Source organism: Solanum verrucosum, unplaced genomic scaffold (genome assembly GCF_900185275.1).
Source record: "Solanum verrucosum unplaced genomic scaffold, falcon-dt-bn FXZP01000196.1, whole genome shotgun sequence".
NCBI classification, from domain to species: domain Eukaryota; kingdom Viridiplantae; phylum Streptophyta; class Magnoliopsida; order Solanales; family Solanaceae; genus Solanum; species Solanum verrucosum.
Genome location: NW_026020420.1, coordinates 4383519 through 4405828, shown reverse-complemented (window position 1 = coordinate 4405828; position 22310 = coordinate 4383519). Strand labels below are relative to the sequence as shown.

Below are 22310 nucleotides of genomic sequence, written 5' to 3'. Positions count from 1 at the left end.
ATTACACCCTGAGCATAGGCCAAAGAGAGAAGAAAAGCAGGAAGATAAGAAGCTAAATGACAAAGGAAAAGAAAAAGAGGAGGAGGACAAAGGGAAACAGATACCAAACGTGAATGGAGTGTTTAAGAATGGGAAGTTGATTCATGAAAATTGGAACGTGGTTCAGAATAAAAATAACAAGAATAAGTTGCAGCATGACCTAAACCAGAAAGAATATGATACCCAGCAAAATCACAACAACAAGAATAAGGATCACAAAGATAATAAAGGTGACAAAGGAACGGCTATCACTAATAAATTTGAGACTTTAGTGCATCTCACAGATGATGAGCAAGATGGAGCAGAGAAAAATGCGGAAAGATCAACAAGTGATAGCAACCTTAAAGGTGAAGATAAGACTAAACAATGGGTAGAAGCAACTTTTGGCAAAAGTCATACTGCAGCAAAGATAGCCAACAGTCAAAGTGAAGATAACAATAACCAGAATAGCAAAAATATAGAAGATGAAGTAACCCAGAATACCGACAATATGGGGAAACAAAAGATACAGGAAGAAGACATAATACAAGAAAAGCAACAGAATACAGAGGAAACAATAGTTAGTGAGGCTACAAAAGACGATTTGCATATAATTGAAAAGGTGCCTGCAGATTCAGGCAGCCCACAAGTTGTGCTCACCCCCCAAAAATCACCAAATAATAGCTATCCAGCAACACAAGGAAATCAGGACCCTGCAAATTCAACAGAAACAGCTACATCAGTAGTGGCAGACACACATCAGGGTAATCAAGACAATAGCATAGAAACTCAAAGCAAAGACAGAGAGATAGATAGAATAGAGGAGAACAGTAGTCAGATAGGGGCAGAGAATCAGAATATAATAACAAATAAGACAGAAAGTCAACCACAAGGAGAGCATAAAAATGAAGTTCACATTGGAGATGATGATGAATTGGAGAACAGTGCAGTAGCAAATCAAGACAACAACAAAGGAGATCTATCTCCTAGACAAATAGCAAAAACAAAGAAAGAAAAGAAAAATGCTAAAGGAAGAGATAAAAGTGTACCTCCAAAGGCAACGAGAGGTATACTAACAAGGAAAGCTCATGCCAACACTATCTCTCAATGAATTGCTCACTTATATGGAATATAAGGTCGGTTAATTCACAACAGGCCTTTGAAAGGGTAGTAATGATGAATAGGCAAAAACATTTTAACTTCATAGCCTTGATGGAACCTTTTCAACATTATAGACACATTGACATGTATAAATTATGGTTAAATATGGAAACAACTTGTCATAACTTAAATGGCAAAATTTGGTTATTTGTGGAGGATAGATTTCAGATGGAAGTACAGATGGACACAGAACAGTTACTATCATTCAAACTCACAGATATTGATGATGGACAGGAAATACATGTGACACTAGTATATGCTAGCAAGATAGACGTACTAGAATAGCTCTATGGGATGATCTATATACCATTGCAGCAACTATGACTAACCCATGGTTAGTAGGTGGAGATTTCAATGTGATAATTGATGATATGGAAAAGTATGGGGGATTGCCAGTACAATTTAATGAAACTGAAGACTTTATTCACTGTATCAATATTTGCCAGTTAACAGACTTGGGTTTCAAAGGAAGTATGTACACATGGTGGAATGGTAGATCAGATGCAGCCTGCATATTTAAAAGACTTGACAGATGCTTGGGTAATCAAGCTTTGCAGAATTTATTTCCTAATTTAGAAGTGGAGCATCTTATCAAACAGGGTTCAGATCACTCTCCTCTAGTTATAACAAGTGGAGCAGATAGAAATCCAATCAAGAAAGCATTTAGATTTCTAAACTTTTGGGTGGAACATGAAGCTTTTCAGAAAGTTGTAGCAGAGAACTGGCAAGAAGATCATAGTACTGACCCTTTCTTTAACTTTCACAGTAAACATAAAAGGGTGAGTAAGACACTATCTAAATGGAGTAAGGACTCATATGGAGACATATTCAGACATATAGATACTTTGACAGAAGTGGTACAGATCCATGAGCAAGAATTTGAGAATCATCCTACAAACACTAATAGAGAAAGACTACAGAAGGTGCAGGCTGATTTAATCAATTTATATGCAGTAGAGGAAAAGTTTTGGAAACAAAAAGCGGGAATGCAATGGTTTGTGGATGGGGATAGAAACACAAAATTTTTCCATGCACATGTTAATGGAAAAAGAAGAAAATTGCAAATAAAAAGAATCCAAGATGATAGAGGAGAATGGTTAGATAGAGAAGAAGACATAGCGCAGGAGGCAATCAGATTCTACACAAAACAATTTACAGAGGAAAGACTTCCAAGTGACTTTGACATGCTGCAGTATATACCTAAGATGGTATCAGAAGAACAAAATATTGTAATTAATGAACTACCAGAGGAGGAGGAAGTTAAGAATGCTGTATTTGGACTAAATGCAGAGAGTGCTGGAGGACCAGATGGATACACTGGTAAATTCTATCAGACTTGCTGGGGTATAATTGCAAAGGACATGACGAAGATGGTGAAATCTTTCTTTTGTGGGCATGAGTTGCCTAGGTACATCACATGTACGAATCTGACACTAATTCCAAAGAAAAAAGAAATCACCACTTTCTCAGATATGAGGCCTATCAGTCTAAGCAACTTCACCAGCAAAGTGTTTTCTAGAATCATCCATGATAGGTTGACTAAGCTACTGCCAACATTAATATCACCACAACAATCAGGCTTTGTTAAAGGCAGAAGTATTGTAGAAAACATCTTACTAGTTCAAGAGATAGTTCATGATATTAGAGTAAGGGGTAAGCCTGCTAATGTTGTTATCAAATTAGACATGGCAAAAGCTTATGACAGAGTATCTTGGATATTTTTGACTAAAGTGCTCAGAAAAATAGGTTTTGGGGAGATCCTAATAGATATGATTTATAGAATTGTATCCAATAACTGGTACTCAATACTAGTTAATGGACAACCTCAAGGGTTCTTTAAGTCCACAAGGGGAGTAAAACAGGGTGATCCCTTATCACCAACTTTATTTATCCTGGCTGCAGAATGTTTATCCAGAGCTCTTAATGCACTTCATTGTAGGGATGGGTACAAGGAGTATGGAATGCCAAAGTGGAGTCCCTATGTGAACCATTTAGCTTATGCAGATGATACTATCATATTTGCATCAGCAGATAAATATTCTTTAGAGCTGATAATGAACACCTTGCAAGAGTATGAGAAGGTAAGTGGACAACTGATTAACAAAGCAAAAAGTGCGGTCTTCATGCATCATCACACCCCCCAAGTTCTAGTGGATCAGGTATATTCTGTGACAAAAATTCCAAGGAAAGATTTTCCTTTCACCTATTTGGGCGTACCAATGTATTATAGCAGGAGGCAGAATATTTTCTACAAAGAACTTTTGGATAAAGTCCAAAACAGATTAAGTTCTTGGACTGGAAAACTCTTATCTATAGGAGGAAGGACAACTTTGATAAAATGTGTCCTACAGAGTATGCCTATTCATTTATTATCAGCATGTGACCCTCCAGCTGGAGTCATAGCCCAACTACACAGAATGTTTGCTAAATTCTTCTGGAGCAACTCAGTTGGAAACTCTAGTAAACACTGGGCCACTTGGACAACATTATGTCATCCATATGAAGAAGGAGGAGTGGGTTTCAGGAGTCTTCAAGATATATCTAAAGCATTGTTTGCAAAGCTATGGTGGAACATGAGAACTAGAGAATCATTGTGGAAAAGTTATATGAGCAATAAATATTTGAAGAAACACCATGCAGTGGTAGTACAAGCTAAGACAAGCACATATATCTGGAAGAAAATGATCAAAGGCAGAGAAGAAGTAGAACCTGAAATCTGGTGGTCAATTAAGCAAGGTAATTCTTATTTTTGGCTAGATAACTGGACAGGTTTGGGTGCTCTGTATAAAATTATTCCCCCAGAATTTGAGTACGATCAAACAGTCATTCTAGTCAAAGAAGTTGCAGAAGAAGGACATTGGGATGAACAAACTTTAAAAGAATTACTTCCTCAAGATTTGGCTGATCACATTTTACAAAGAATCAGTCCACCCAAGGACACTGAAGAGTTTGATAGACCTTACTGGAAATTGGAATCTAGGGGAAAGTTCACAGTAAGTACTGCATTCCAGAAAGTAAGACAAAAGCAGGAAATTAACAAGGTGTACAACCTCATGTGGATCAAAGGTATGCCTATCAAAATCTGTTTTTTCATGTGGAAATTGTGGAAATCCAAACTACCCCTAGATGATACATTGAAGAAGTGGGGAATTCAATTCCCTTCAAGATGCTATTGTTGTGAAAATTCTAAAATAGAAGACACTGCTCATGTATTCCTACACTCCCCATAGCTCAAATGGTATGGGAGCACTTCTGTGGGCCAGTGGGAATTAACATGAAGAACATGCAGCTATCCCAAATTATTAATCGATGGTGGGAGATCGATGCACATCACCAGATTAAGTATATATTTCAGGCTGTCCCTTCTATCATAGTGTGGGAATTGTGGAAAAGGAGAAACACACTAAAAAATGGGAAGAAAATCTCCAGTAACAAGGTGATCTATCAAATTATGCATACATTGATTCTATTCATGAAAACTAGGAGGAGAAATTGCACGTACATCCCATACAAATGGACAATGGTGGTAGAGGCTATTCACAACTATAATCCAACAGTAAAGGTAACTAAAGTTATTTGGGGACCACCAAATACTGGTTGGGTTAAAGTCAACACTGATGGAGCATCAAAAGGAAATCCAGGAAGAAGTTCCTGGGGTTTTTGTGTGAGAAATAATAAAGGGGATGTCATACAAGCTCAGGCTAAGGAGATTGATGAACCTTTAATTACTAATACACAGGCAGAAACAATGGCACTCTTACATGCTTTGAAGTACATAGATACAACACAACTAGACAAGGTGATTATAGAAACTGATTCTCTATTACTTAAAAACATTGTGGAAAGAGTGTGGAAAGTACCATGGAAGGTAGTGAATATTCTGGAGGAAATATGGAGGCTAATGCAAAGAAAAACAGTGGTTATATCACACATTTTCAGAGAAGGGAACAAACTAGCCGATTACCTAGCTAACCTAGCTCTAGAGAAAGGGACTGTTCAGGTGAATTGTTTTCAAGAATTAGAATCTCAAGGCAAGAGAATAGTGAACAGTGATAAACTAGTGGTACCATATCTAAGAATCCGACAATGCAGAAAATAAACACATATCAGAAGCAGGAGGAGGTGCATCAAAGGAAATTTGTTCCTCAGTTTCAAATCCTCAGAGAGGCGAATTATGAGGAACTGATTTTTTCTAATAATTGGCTCAATTTTGCAGTACCAAGGAAAAATAATAATATGAAAATGGGCAAAAGCACAACAATAAGATAGGGGCATACACACAAGTACAAACAGTGAGCCACAGTGGTAAACACAAAAAGCAAGCAACTCAAATAGAAGTGGTGGTTCATGCTACTACTGAAAAATCAATGAAACACAGGAAAACCCCAACAAACAGAGCTCATCCAATAGTCACAGGATCTCGACATAAAGTATCCAATGAATATGGATCACTGATCGTACCAAACGATGGATCCCAACATCAATCTTGCAATTAACACACAAAAATGGAAAATGAGAATCACAACAAAAAGAAGAAGAGAAAGAAGGGGACTGAACAAAGAGGCAAACATTCACTCAAAAGAGAAATGGTCCTTACCAGGACAAAAATCGAAAAGGAAATGGCTGACCATGGAGTTCTGGAGAGTTCCAAGAGTCATTTCAATTTTCACTTTAGTGCTTTTAGATATAGAATTTATTTGCTTTGTTTTTATTTTATTTATGTTGGGTCAATTTTGGTCCATCTTTTGAACATAGCCCAATGGGCATTTCTTTAATAAAAATGGCCTGATGGCCAAAAAGTGTTTAAAAAAAAAAAAAACCGTTGATATTCCATAAAACTAATTGTGTTTTTCGGACTCTTCAACACAACTCATCTTCACTTCATCGATTATGTAAAGGTATTTGGTACGAAATTGGTGCAACTTTGTGTTAGTGAAAAATTACAAAATAATAAAATTGCAAGATTACAATTGAAAAATAAAATGAAGAAACAAAAATCTCTTCAGGCTGAGGCGCGAATATCTCGCTCTCTTTAAGGAGATTCAAGCCCACTGCAACAAATATTTTTTCACCGGTCCAGCAGTAGTCCTCTTTGACTTGTCCCCTCCAGGATACAACAACCTTCACAAAGTATAACTCAACAACTCTGGACAAGTGTTGAGTCCAAAGCTCCACAAAAAAGAACACCTCCCTTCAACTAATAAGAACTCTCTTTTTGACAAACTTTATGCACTCTATATTTTTCTTGTGTGTTCTATGTCACAAACCAAATGAAGACCACCACTATTTATACTAGAAGAAGTCTTCCTAGAAATAAATAGGAAGATAATGGAGTGGTAAATAATGAAGATAATGACCTTAGGAGTTACATAGATTACAAGGTATAATGGAGGAATAAAAGAATGAAATAAAGGTGAGGATAACAAATGCACCAAGTGTTACACTTTGACTATGATAACGTTCACTGCAACGTTCATCAGAAAGCAGCAAAATGCATAATACCTATGGTCATTAATTGACCACTAAGTAATTAGGCACAAATGCATACCGTTGTAGCAATGAAACTCCATAACTCCCACGTCCTCTATTCCATGTTAATTGTGGCAGAATGGCTATTAAGCCAATGACAAAATTATGTGAGACAAATTAATAATAAATAAATATTAAAATGCTCAAAAGACCAACAATTCCCACTCATTTTAATATTAACCAAGAGAGTCTATCACCTGAAGGAAGACTACTATGTATAATGAAGGTGTGCTTTGCATTGAACCTCCACTTAGTGAAACAGTAACTTTTACTCTAGAGTCGTAGTGGTCTCAGACTTGAACTATGACTGCTTAAGGGAAATAAAATAGCACTGCTCACACATAATAATCAAGGTGTTGACATGAGCTTTAAAGCCAACACGTTATGGCCATGTGCTATCCCGGTTTCATGAGTGCATTTGAGAATAAGCCCAAGTCTCATAGGAAGCGACCTACTTCCATACATCACATAGGTGAAATCTGTCGAGAGTGCTCCTGTAAGTTTAACAGTCCACCCATACGGGCTACAAATATTCATTAAGAGTTTTGTCGACTCAACCTTCACAAATCACTACAGGAAACAATGCACTCACATCATAGGAAGGGAATAAAAGTATAGTGCATTTTTTTTCACAACAAATCATATGATTAGTTTTTCCCTTTGAACCTGGTTATAGGATCTCTAGTCCCCAGGTTGGGTTTCCTTATATATGACTCAAGGATTTATAGGCTTCAATCCCATCCCCCTCGATATGCTCCAAACCTTTTCTCTTGTTAAGGCCTTAGTAAGAGGATCTGCAAAATTATCACAAGATTTGACATAATCAACATTAATGGTACCATTTGTCAAATATGATCTTACATTACTGTGTTTCCTCCTTATAGGTCTGAATTTACCGTTGTAATAACGGTTTTGAACTCTACCAATTGTAGCGGTGCTATCACAATGAATTAAAATAAGAGGAATTGGTTTTTCAAAATAAGGTATTTGAAATAATAAATCTCTTAACCAATTCACTTTCTCACTAGCTGAAGCTAAATCAATTAGTTCAGCCTCCATGGTAGAGTTAACAATTATAGTTTGCTTTTTTGATCTCCAACAAATAGCACCACCACCTAAAGTAAAGACATAAACAGTGGTAGAACAGGAATCACTTGATAAAGTGTTCCAATCTGCATCACAAAAGCCTTCAAGTACAACAGAATAATTTTTAAAGAACAAACCACAATTTTTCGTTCCAATTAAATATCTTATAACTCTTGTTACAACATGCCAATGTTCATTACCTGGCTTGCTTGTAAACCTGCCAAGTACTCCTACTGCATATGCAATAGCAGGCCTGGTGCAATACATACCTCAAACTTCCGATTATGCTAGCATATTCCTTTTGATTTATTACATCATTTTCACTTTCAACAGGAAATAAGTGAACACTTGAATCAAAAGGAGTTGCAACATGCTTGCAATCAAGAAAGTTATATTTTTTCAAAATTTTCTCAACATAATGTGACTGGTCAAGTAAATTTCATCACATGTTCTTGATATTTTTATTCCAAGAATAACATTTGCCTCACCAAGATCTTTCATATCAAAATGACTTCTAAGAATATTCTTAGCTTCATCAATAACATTCATGTTAGAGCCAAAGATCAATAAATCATCAACATATAGGCAAATAATCACATGTGAATTATTCCAAGACTTATGATATATGCACTTATCACACTCATTTGTTTTAAAACCATTTTTCAATCATTCAGGAATCAAACTTTTCATGCCATTGCTTAGGTGTATGTTTCAAGCCATATAGGGATTTAGTAAGCTTACATACTTTGCTTTCTTGGCCTGATTCAACAAAAGACTCAGATTGATCCATATAAATTTCTTCATTTAGGTCTCCATTTAAAAAAGCAGTTTTTACATCCATTTGATGAATTTGCAAATAAAAAATTGCAGCCATAGCAATTAAAAGTCTTATGGATGTAATTCTTGTTACCGGTGAAAAAGTATCAAAAAATTCTAGGCCTTCTAGTTGTTTAAAACCTTTTGCAACTTGCCTAGCCTTGTATTTATCAATAGATCCATCTGGTTTCAACTTTTTCTCTTAAGACCCATTTGCAACCAATAGTTTTACAACCCGGTGGTAAATCAACTAACTTCCAAGTTTTATTAGAAATTAGTGATTCTATTTCATCATTTACAACCTCTTTCCAAAATATAGAATCATGTGAAGATAATGCTTCTTTTTCAAAGTAACATTAAACACATAAAAATCAGAACCAAAATCTTTTTCTACTCTAGTTCTTTTACTTCTTCTTAACTCATAATCATCAATTTCTTTATTTTTTAAAGTAGAAGTAGAAGAACTAGGTAAAATATTTTGTTCAATCCTTTGACCCCCACTATTTTTAGAATCAAAAGGGAATTTATTTTCATGAAAAATAGCATCACCCGATTCTATCACAATATTATCTTCAAAATTAAAAAAATCTATAGGCTGTACTATTTGAAGCATAACTAAGAAAAGCACAAGTAGTAACTTTCTTACCCAACTTTGTAATCTTAGGATCCATTAGCTTCACAAAGGCTAGACAACCCCAAACTCTTAGGTATCCCAAACTTTGCTTGTAACCTTTCCACAATTTAAAAGGTGTCAACTTAGACTTTTTATGAGGCACACGATTCAACACATAACAAGCAGTTAAAATAGCTTCACCCCAAAAATTTAAAGGTGAATGTGACTCAATAAGCATGTCATCAGTCAATTCAATCAAAGTTCTATTTTTCCTTTTCACTACTCCATTAGATGAAGGAGGAGTAGTTTCATGAATTATTCCCAATGATCTAACAAAAAAATTAAACTCATTTGACTCATATTCACGGCCTCTATCACTTCTAATTCTTTTTATTTTTCTACCAAACTGATTTTCAACATCATGGAGATAAGTTTTGGAATTTTCAAAAGCATCACTTTTATTTTTCATCAAGTAAACATATGCAAACTTAGAAAAATCATCAATGAAAGTAATAAAATATCTATTACCTCCACGAGTTAAAATTTCACCAAGTTCACAAATAGCAGTATGAACTAATTCTAACAAATCAATTTTTCTTTCAATTTGAAAATGAGGCCTTTTAGTGATTTTGACTTTACTACAAGCATCACACTTTTCAAAATTCTTTTTAATCATTGGGATTAATCCTAAACTACTCATGATTCCAACATAACGATCATTAATATGACACAAACGAGCATGCCAAAAATTAGTAGAAGAAAGCATATAAGCAGAAGTAGAAACTTTATTCTTTTCAACATTCAGTTTGAACATCCCATCACATGCATACCCCTTTCCCAAAAAAACATCATTCTTCACAATTACATATTGATCAGATTCAATAATCTGTTTAAAGCTTGCTTTATTAAGAAGAAAACTAGATATCAAATTTTTTCTCATGGAAGGAGTATAGAGTACATCTTTCAAAGTTAACACCCTTCCAGAAGTAAAACACAATTCAACATCTCCCGTTCCAAGCACTTGAGTTGTGTGAGAATCACCAAGCATGATGGTTTTGGGCTCCTCAAAATGAGAATATTTTTTAAACCAGTCTTTGTCATAACAGACATGACGGTTTGCACCAGAATCAGCCCACCATCCATCAACACTCTTAACCATGTTTATGTCAGTAATCACCGCCACAAAGGGTTCTTCGATAACGTTTGCCTGAGGGTTAGGACCACGTTTCGAAATCTGCAAAATCGAGCAATATGTCCACTTTTGCCACAAACAAAGCACTGTCCCTTATCTTGAACTTATTGATTTTGTGCTTGGTTATTTTCACCATTATTTTTCTTGGGAGGTCTACCATTATTTTTCTTGAATTTTTCCTTCTTAGCCTTCAAAGAAATATTTTTGTGAGTTTCAAGAGTAGCATTATTTGAAGTAATTAAATTTACCTTCGTCGTGATGTTGCTCTCTTCTTTTTGTAAAAGTGCATCTTGGCCGCTTGCCTCTTCACCATCATACTTTTCCACTTTCTCATGATGAGAAATAAGTTCATCATCATCCATGGAGGTGTCATCAACCTTCCATCTTTTGAAATGGTTACCATTGGCTTGTTAAGATCTCCCATCTTGACATCCGCGGTTTTTTCAATTGTAGTGATTATGAATCTCCTTAAAATTGTTAGTGAAAAATTACAAAATAATAAAATTGCAAGATTACAATTGAAAAATAAAATGAAGAAACAAAAATCTCTTCAGGTTGAGGCGCGGATATCTCACTCTCTTTAAGGAGATTCAAGCCCACTGCAACAAATGTTTTTTCACCGGTCCAGCAGTAGTCCTCTTTGACTTGTCCCCTCCAGGATACAACAACCTTCACAAAGCAGGGGCGGACCTACAGTGGTTCAAGTGGGTTCATATGAACCCACTTCGTTGAAAAATAACACTGTATATATATGTATATTTAATCAGTTTTTAAAATTTTATATGTATATATTAAATTTTGAACCCACTAACACAAGTCTGAAGCTTAGCCGAGTGGTTGAGGGGGTTCAATTTTCCCAGCCAACCCGGGATTGAATCCCTATAGCCACATTTTAGTTTTAATTCATTTTTTTTTATATATAAACTTTCACACACGTTTTGTCCTCTATATAGGTGTAACTTTTGTCCTTTTAGTTACTTAGAAACTATAAAAAGCAAAACAACTTTTTACTTTTACATTTAAAAGTCCAATAGTCAACAACTTTTGTCCTTTTTGTTTTTAGTTCTTTTTTTTTTTTTTTTTTTTTTTTAAAACTCAATCAAAAAGGCACTAATCCCTATTATTCTCAATTCTAAAAACTCTTTTATCTTCTTCTTTGTTGAAATCTTCTTGAATTTTTCTTACTTTTCCCCCCAAAATTTTGAGTATATTTTTTTGTTGAAGGAAAAAAACTCTCCTCGTCTCTCAAATCTCGCACAAGTATGTTTTTCGCTCTTGATTCTAGTATTTATATATACATATATGGTTATTGTGGTTATTTTTTATTTCTTCAACTAAAAAATCCCTTATCATTCTAAAATCAACAAAAAATTACAAATAATATTAGGTATATTTCTATGTATTCGATTCTGAAATTAAGGTTATAATTATTTTGTTTAATATTTTGTTTTTATTTGTTAAATGTTGAATGAAGAGAAATCATTCATAATATTCTTTTATCTTCTTAGTTTATATTGAAGCCTAATTTTCCGTACATCTTGTTATTTACCGTCTCATTCATAAGTCAATCTAATTTTTTTTCAAATGTATTAACATTGTTTAGTATAGTTAGATATGTATGATGTTAGCCTCATAAAAGGGCATTGTCTAAATTGTAGTCTTTTGTTTTATTGATCTAACTTGAGGAGAATGCTTTCAACATAGTAATGTCAAGTTAATAAGATGCTATGGCAATTTATTAAAGTTAAGCAATGCAAATTGCAAGATCATTTAATTGAAATTCCATTTATTTAACAACGCTTTGTTTAGTTACTTTCTAATTAGAATTTTAATTTGGTAATACAAGTTGAATATCAAATGAAGAGATTTTTCTCTCCTATATCCTCCAAGTTGCCACAATCAAGTTCATCCGCTCAAAATGCTCCTCGGGTGGAAGAAAACTTGAACCAATTAGAAGAAACTCATCATTCCGCTAAAAGATTGAAACAAGGGGTAGATTTGGATTCTTTACCGGAAGATCCAAAGAAAAGAATACCCATTTGAGACTATCATCCGGATGAACGTGATGAGATTAGACGAGCATATATCCAAAGAGGTCCTCATTAACCTCGAATTCGCGAGTTTCCTCAAAGTGATCTTTTTGGATTAAAACGCCGTTTTAATCGCAAATGGTTTAAAAAATATCATGATTGGTTGGAGTATAGTGTGACTGCAAATGCAGCTTATTGTTTGTGTTGTTATTTATTTCAAGATGAAAGCATTCATCAAGGTGGAGGTGAAACATTTTCAAGTATAGGGTTCAGGAGTTGGCACAAAAAGAAAAGATTAGATACACATATTGGTAAGTCAAACAGTGTTCACAATCAGGCAAAGAAGAAGTGTGAAGATCTAATGCGACAAGAACAATCAATTCAAGCCGCATTTATTAAGCTATCAAATCAAACCAAGCTTGAGCACAAAGTTCGCCTAAAGGCTTCAATTGAAGTGGCGAGACTTCTCTTGAATCAAGGATTGGCATTTCGTGGACATCGTGAAGATGAATCATCGCTAAACAAAGGTAACTTTCTTGAAATTCTTTCATGGTATGCGAAGCGGTGTGATAAAATTGATGAACTTGTGTTGAAAAAGGCTCCAAAAAATGACCAGATGACTTCTCATAAAATTCAAAAAGATATAGTCACTGCATGTAAGCTTGAAACAATTAAAGCTATTATGGAGTATCTAAACGATTACTATTTTTCATGGTTAGTTGATGAATCTTGTGATATATCACGTAAGGAGCAAATGGCAATTGTTTTGCGTTATGTTGATAGAAAGGGATCTGTGGTGGAAAGGTTCGTAGGAATTATTCATGTTCATGATACTAGTGCTTTATGTTTGAAAGAAGCTATTGTTAACTATCTTGCACAACATTCTTTGAGTTTATCTTTTATACGGGGGCAATGCTATGATGGAGATAGCAACATGCAAGGGCGTTTAAGTGGCCTTAAAGTTTTGATTCAACAACAAAGTAAATCAGCTCATGCAATTCATTGTTTTGCTCACCAACTTCAGTTAACTCTTGTTGGGGTATCTAAAAAATGCCTTCAAGTTGGAGAACTTGTATTGTTGGTTTCTAATGTCTTAAATGTAGTGGGAGGTTCTTTTAAACGTATGGATGAACTTCGAGAATCTCAAGAAAAAAAAGTTCAAGTGGCACTTGATATGGGTGAGGTTGAAAGTGGTAAGGGATTGAATCAAGAACTTGGTCTTGCTAAAGCTGCCAATACTCAGTGGGGTTCACATTACAAATCTTTTAAGAACTTCATTAGTATGTTTGGCTCTATTACTGATGTTCTTGATACTATTGTTGTTGATTCTGAATCTGTTGAAGAAAAAGCTAAGGCAACCGAATATCTTAAAGTTTGTCAAACATTTGAGATTGCTTTCATATTGCATTTAATGAGAGATATTTTAGCGATCACAAATGAGCTTAATGAGTCTTTACAAAAGAAAGAACAAGATATTGCAAATGCCATTCTACTTGTTAAAGTGGTGAAGAAACGATTGCAAGATTTAAGGAATGAAAGATGGGATTCACTTATCGAGAATGTGTCTGCATTTTGTGTCAAGTATGATATTTTGATACCTAATTTTGATGAGTTCTATGTTAATTTTGGAAGATCTCGACGTAAAGTTGCTGAGTATACTATTTCACATCACTATCTTGTGGAAGTATTTTTTAAGATTATTGATTGGCAGCTTCAAGAACTCAATGATCGTTTTAATGAGGTTAGAACAGATTTGCTTATTGGAGTTGCTTGCTTAAATCTAGTTGACTCATTTTCTAGTTTTGACATCAAGAACATATTGAGAATGGCTGAATTATATCCTGATGATTTTGGTGAAAATGTAATGGTTACTCTTAGGAATCAGCTAGAGACTTATATAGTTGATGTCCGTGATGTTGATAAAAGGTTCTCCAACTTAAAAGGGCTTGGCGATCTTTCTGAAATGCTAGTTAAGGTAAAGAAGCATTTAAATTATCCTCTTGTGTTTCGCCTTATAAAATTTGCGTTGCTCTTGCCGGTTGCTACTGCTATAGTTGAAAGAGCTTTCTCGGCAATGAAGTTGATCAAGAGTGAATTGCAAAATCGAATGGATGATGATTTTCTGAGTAGTTGTATGGTGCCTTATGTAGAGAAAAGAATATTTAATACTATTTCTGATGAGAGTATTATGAATAGGTTTCAAGAAATGAAAACTCGTAGAATAGAATTGTAATGATATATTTTAATTAATCAAAATTTGTTTTGTTTGCATTTTTGCTTATTTGTTTTTTATATCTTGAACCCACTTCGTGAAAATCCTGGGTCCGCCACTGTCACAAAGTATAGCTCAACAACTCTGGACAAGAGTTGAGTCCAAAGCTCCACAAAAAAGAACACCTCCCTTCAACTAATAAGAACTCTCTTTTTGATAAACTTTATGCACTCTATATTTTTCTTGTGTGTTCTATGTCACAAACCAAATGAAGACCACCACTATTTATACTAGAAGAAGTCTTCCTAGAAATAAATAGGAAGATAATGGAGTGGTAAATAGTGAAGATAATGACCTTAGGAGTTACATAGGTTACAATGTATGATGGAGGAATAAAAGAATGAAATAAAGGTGAGGATAACAAATGCACCAATTGTTATACTTTGACTATGATAACGTTGAACGTTCCCTGCAACGTTCATCAGAAAGCAGCAAAGTGCATAATACCTATGGTCATTAATTGACCACTAAAACTAATTAGGCACAAATGCATACCGTTGTAGCAATGAAACGCCATAACTCCCACGTCCTCTATTCCATGTTAATTGTGGCAGAATGGCTATTAAGCCAATGACAAAATTATGTGAGACAAATTAATAATAAATAAATATTAAAATGCTCAAAAGACCAACACTTTGTAAATTTGGTTTTATCAAGTATCAAATCTAGGGCCACCATTTCCCCCTATTTAGTTTAAATTAATCAAAGTGGAGTTTGCTTAAATTGGCACTAATCTTCATTGATGAGTTCCATTATATTTGCTGCCAGACGCATTAGTTGAGCAATATAAGTGCATTTACATTTTCTTTTACTAGACGATTCTAATACGTCTGTTTTTTTTTTTGGATAAGAATGATATTTAATTATTTTTTTTGGCTAATAAGAGGAAAGTAATAATCAAAGAAAGTCTAATAAAAAAATAGATTCTTAATTATTAAAAGTAAATTGAAAGTGTAAAGTTAATTAATTTTACATTTATAGGTGTATAACTAGGCGTACAGTCAAACATTGTAATTAATTACCTTCTTGTCATTTTTCTTTTTGAGTGTCTTATCCACGATCAACATACGAGAAGAATCGTATTGTTTTATTCCAAGGAAGACACTGCCGTATGGATAAATACAGAAGATGTTTCCCTCAATGGACCACTTATTTATACGACGTGCTAAAAAATATCAATCTGAAGAAGACACAAAGATTGTTTTTAACTTTATATATATACATAGAACCAAAAAAAATATTATTTTCGATAAACGTTGCTCCGCTCGTAATAGGTAGTTTTCATAGTTTGCTTGAAGGTCTCTTTTCAAATTATGTGCGTGTTTTTATAGAATTCAATTCAACTTAAATTAGGTTGAGATGTAATGTGCAAAATCTCGCAAAAGTTTCTTCATTTTTGGACAAGTTATAAAAGTGGACCTAAATAATTTGGGTGATCACGTTTCCTTGTTTTGATTGTCAACCATAGCATTTTTAACAATTTATTTTAAAATTTCATATTTAAGTATTTTCTTTTGTACTTATTACATTATCATAAAAAATTATACTAAAGTGGTAAGCATTTTTCCATCAACAGTTAAATGTCTCTAAATTTAAATATTGAATTCGTCAAATCACAAATGGGCTTTTGTTGTTCTGCATGTGCCTGTCACTATTAGTTTAATTTGTGGATTATATTAATGAGAAGACTTTGTTCAATTTTGATTTTAATTTGATATCATCATTATCAAATAAGCTATCCACTTTGAACTTGCAAAATGAGACGATATATTTATCATCATTTGATCATATGAATAAAAATAAAATCCTAGCGCTTTTGAGATCATAAGACAAAAAAAACCATAAATTTATTTATGATGATATAGTTTAACCTATTTGTTCTTATTTTATCGAATCAAGAGGGGATTCTATACATTAGTACATTTTTATCTTTTTCTTGAAAGTTAAATTTAATACCGATTATGATATATTGATTTTAAATTATAGTAAGACCACTGACCAGCCTGTTCATAATTTTTTATAGGGAAAAAGGATAAATATACCCCCAAACTATCGTAAATGGTATGCAAATACCCTCCGTCATACTTTTGAGACATTGGTGCCCCTGCCGTCCAAAAACTAGAGCATATATACCCTTTATACTAACGGACAATACACGTGTCATAATCTTATCCACTGATCCGACATTTATCGACGGATCAGATTGTGCCGCGTGTCCCTATTTAGTCTTCCGTTAGAGTGAAGGGCATATATGCTCTAGTTTTTGGACAACAGGGACACCAATGTCTCAAAAGTATGACGGAGGGTATCTGCATACCATTTACGATAGTTCAGACCGGGATATATTTGTCCTTTTTCCTTTTTTATAAATATATTTGGAAAGGTTAGGTAACATATCCTTTTCGCTCATATATTTTTGCTATGCTCTTTTAATATAGAAGATATACGTCTTGTCTAACCCTCAATCTAAAAAATGACTTTTGATTAGTAAAGAAAAAAATATTTCTTTTTTAATTTGGAGTATTTTGATGTAACTATATGAATAATATCACCCACCATAGAAATATATGATCGACACATATATATATATATATATATATATATATCACTTTTGGCAAGAATCATTTGATAGTAATACAACATATTCGATGTATCGATCTGTACTTTTCAAGAGATATACAAATTTCTTCTACTCATAATTACAAATACCATTAGCTTGACTTTGTGTCTAGGCTATCACAATAGTCAACCTTATGAATAGAACAAATATGACATAATAATAAGTAATAACAGTATTTTCTTCCTATTACAACTGCAATGGGATAAAATTCATTAGCCTAGACCTACATATTCTTTGTAAAATGTAGGTCACTAATAATCTTTAGAAGGTCGATGATGTAACACATCTTCAGAGAAGTTAATACTGTAATCGCTATTTTGTCTAAATATGATTGTAATAATTATGTTAAGAATATATAGAATTTAGTAAAGAGAAAATGCTCTAAAAATCCAAACAATATAATTCCATACTTTCCTTTTTTTTTTAATTAGCTAGAAATAAGCGAAACCAATAGTTCCTGAGGGAGAGAGGAGTGGCTTGATGAAACAGATGTAAACAAGTAAAATTTACTCAAACGATTGAACACCTCCAACATTATTGATACGTGCAGGGGTGAGAGAAAAAGAAAGAAGCTGAAATAAACCGATTAATTACTAGTGGGAGACAGTTTTTTTACTTTTCTTAGCATTGACTTCCACATATCTTATTTATTTCCAGCAGCTATTTAAATAATACTATAATTAACAAAGATCCTAATCTTATTAACTTATGGATTAGTGGATTTATGCTATGATCATTATATTGTTCATTGGTGTAACAACTAAAGAATGCACCAAATGGCAATCAGACATTGGCTATGCATGGTCTCATGTAGTCTTGGAATTAAATGACCTTCATTTGATATCAATATTTTATTGTGGCAAGTACCAAAAGATGGGACGTAAATAAACTACCAAAGAAGAAAGAATATTACACACATATAATAGATAGAGATAAGGGTCTGAAAAATATCTTAACTTTGGTCGCAATTACTGTTACGACATCAAACTTTATGAATGACCTATTACCTCCCTGAACTATTTAATAGTGTATTTTTCACCTCATGAACTATTTAATAGTGTATTTTAAAGGTATATATGTGCCCATGTGGACATATTACTATTTATAATTATGCATTATTTTTTATGTCCATGTAGACAAATATATATGTTTAAAATACGGTTATTAAATAGTCTGGATGGGGGGGGGGGGTCCTCATTAAAGTTTGGTATCGTAACAGCAATTTCGGTCAAAGTTGGAGTATTTTTCAGACCGTTATCCCTAATAGAGATGATATAAGAGTTTAGAGTCAATATTTGAATTTTAGAATTTCCAAAATAATTAAGGCATGACTCTTAACTTGGTTTCAGTGGATAACTATACCCTCAAACTTTGAGTATGCACAAGCAGTGCCGGCTCTTGCCTATGAATTTTTAGGCCAATGCCAAATTGGGGGCCTCAAATTTTTATAAATAAAAAATCATGTTTAATTTTTTCATGAAAAAAATGAATTATTTATAATGAAAAGTACACACACACTATTTATCTCTTTTAACTCTTTATGCACTCTATTTCTTCAAATCTTTGATAATTAGAGTAATATTCTGTCAAAAATATGAATCAATAGCCGAAAAGTGTTGAACAAAGTAAATTACTTCGTAACTTTTCATATTAAAGTAGGATATACCAAGTTATCAACTTTTTGAATCAGATTTTATGATTCTAACTCTTATCTTTATTTAAAATTTATCAACTTATTACTTATAGAACTATATTATCGATTCATATAATAATTGTCTCAATAAAATGATGTTTTCAATGTTAAATTGATAAAATCTTGCTTCAAAATAATAATTAAAAAAAGTATTTGAAAAAATCATTTACAAAAAAGATATTAAGTAATAATTTACATCTAAAAATTTAGAAAAATAAATAAATAAAAATAAAATTTATTTAAATTTTAGGCCTCTAATTAAAATTTCGCTTTAGGCCTTGAATTATGTTGAGCCGCTCCTGTGCACAAGTAGGCGTTTGGCCATACGATACCATATCACGATATAGTATCGTGAGATGGAATCAGCGTTTGGACATGCGATTTTACGCTGATTCCATCTCATGATTCCATATCATGAGATGTGATTCCATATTCTTCAAAAACCATGATATGGAATTATATGAGAATTCCATATCATGATTTGAGATATTTTAATACAAAAATTGATCCACAAGTTTATATTTTGTTAAAACAGCCCCACAATTATATCTACTAACCATTTATTTCATATGTAAATAAAATTTATATCTATTTGAACATGGAGTGAAAGGTCTTCTCTTCATTTACTCTAATAAATTGTTGAACCAACGTCACAATTTCCATTTCTGCCACATGGTAACTTTAAATTACGTCCTTAGAATAGATATTATTTATTTACACAAAGTTGTCTCTTTTACGTCACATATGCTTTTAGTAATTCTTTATAAAATGTTTGTTGGTAGATAAATATTTTATTGTTGATGCTGGTTTCCGAAACACAAAAGGATTTTTAACTCCATACAAAGGACTACACTATCATTTCAAGATTACCGAGGAAGTGAAAGAGAGCCTCAAAATGCCAAAGAACTGTTTAATTATAGGCATTCATCTCTGCGCAATGTGATTGAACATACTTTTGGAGCTTGAAAATATAGATTTAGAATACTGAAACAAGGCATGAACCATTATCATATTGATACACAAGTGAAAATTGTCATAGCTTATGCAGTGTTACATAATTATTTGTGAGAATACCAAAGTACTGATGAAATATTTATGGTCTATGAGCATGGAAATATAGTTGCGGATGATATTGACCAACAAATGGCTCAAAGTAACAATGTTGGTTCGTCTTCTCGGTCACATGATCGAGAAATGCAAGTTCAACGTGAGAAAATTGTCTGTATTATGTGGGAGGCTTATATTAAAGACTAGTACACTACAATTTATGTTCAATTTCTTTTTTTATTAAATTAAAGTTAGATGAAACAATTACTTAAGTGGAGAACAAATAACTTTACAATAATTTATTATGCGATTTTATAAATTTTTGTTTATTTGATAAGATTGAATAAACAATTGGGACTATTTTAATAGTTTTACAACTTTATGGAATTTTTATGTTTATGAGAAAATATACAACACAAAAATTCCATATCGCATGTCCAAACAAAACTTCAATTTCATCTCATGATTCCATATCGCATGGCCAAACGGGCCCTAAGTGAAATGTCATGTTTATGTATTATGCCAATAATTAATAAGGAATATTAAATGTTAGTATCTAATGAATAGGACAATACGTTCGATCATAAAAAAATAGGCTAAAGTATTCATTACCTCCCTGAACTTGAAACTTTTTATTCGGTGTACACCTACACTATATTCCGTTTTAATTACCCCCGAACTTGTTTATTCCTCCATCGTGTACACCTTTATTGTCCACCTGGCGTAGAAATTGACAACACACTCTACTAGGCGCGTGAGGAAGTGGACTTTTGCCACATCATAAAGCTACAATGGTAAAAAAACATAAAATCTTCATTTTTCTTTAATATTTGTCATATTTTAAACGAAAAATAGGGCAAAATGCAAATGAAAAGTAAAGGAAACAAAGATTAACACTTACTTGGTAAGAATTTCAGACAAATTTGAAATTTAATCGACCAACTTCACGTCTAGAAAAACCCAAATCCAGAAGGAGTTCCGCGAAATCAACTCTTATTCAAAAATAACTTTTAAACAATGAATGTTTGATATTTATTTTTTGCCATATTAATTTATCTAGGTGGCTATTATTTATCCAGGTGGAAATCCACATCACCACTTTTACCAGCTGTCGCGCGCGTGTAGTCACAATAGGAGCAGGTGGACAAAAAAGGTGTATGTGATGGAGGAATAAACAAGTTCGGAGGGGTAATTAAAACGGAATATAGTTTAGGTGTACACCGAATAAAAAGCTTTAAATTCAGGGAGGTAATGAATACTTTACCCTAAAAAAATATTCATTTTTTTAGAATAACGTTTTGCTTTATTTAAAATTTAATGGTTCGTCATGAAAATTTCAAAATTTAGCTCAAGTTAGATATCAAATTTAAAAAACAGCTTATAACCTACCTTTCAACTCTATTTTCATGATTCGAAATAATATGCTCTCTTATCTCATTTGCAATAAGTATAAGTGTATAACTCCATGTTAGAACTTTAAATTCATAAATTCTAAATAAAATGATAATATTTGAAATTTATGGACATATGCCTACTAAATGTTCTTTAATATTTAATGACCATTACTTAATATAAATATAAAATTTAAACTAAAGTTATAACTAGAAATTAGAGGAGAATATTTCTCGATATATGAAACTAGATTAAGCATACCAATATTGCACTCTTTCCTAATTATACTATTTCTCGTAACACCTAACATACAAAGCCAAATCTCAAATTTCGAGTACAACATTTTTATTTTATAAAAAGTGTATACTCTAATAAAATACGAAGTTAAAAATATAAATTTAAGCCAGTTGAAAATAGCATGATCAAAATTATAATAGAGCTCTTAATTCAATAACTACTATCATGAATTTGATTGGACCATAATTTGTTTTTAACATTTCGTGCCTCATCACACAACTTGTGTAGACGTCTTTTTATTTCATCAATTATGTCAGTTATACGAGACACAAAATAAAAAAATTTAGGACCGTAAATTAATGTTATTCCTCATATACATTTTTAGGGACAAAAGGACAACTTTAATTTAGTGGAATAGATTGTATGTTCTTCCTCTGTCAGTCACTGACAATAAAATTTAATAAATAAATAAATTAGTAATTATTTTCATAATCTCAATAATTAAACTTTAATTAGTCAATATCAGTCAACAGGGATAATATTCCTCTTTCTATATAAGGTGAGCAAACCAAAGCTAACACACCAATTTGTTATCTCACACACT

At 33.0% G+C, this 22310-nt stretch overlaps 1 protein-coding gene across 1 annotated transcript; it reads left to right on the top strand.

The window, feature by feature from the left end:
• Positions 1 to 12806: 12806 nt before the first annotated feature.
• On the top strand, positions 12807 to 14678 carry LOC125806977 (uncharacterized). Its single transcript, XM_049486726.1, has one exon. The coding sequence runs from the start codon at positions 12807 to 12809 to the stop codon at positions 14676 to 14678; it is 1872 nt and encodes a 623-aa protein (XP_049342683.1).
• The last annotated feature ends 7632 nt before the right edge of the window (positions 14679 to 22310 follow it).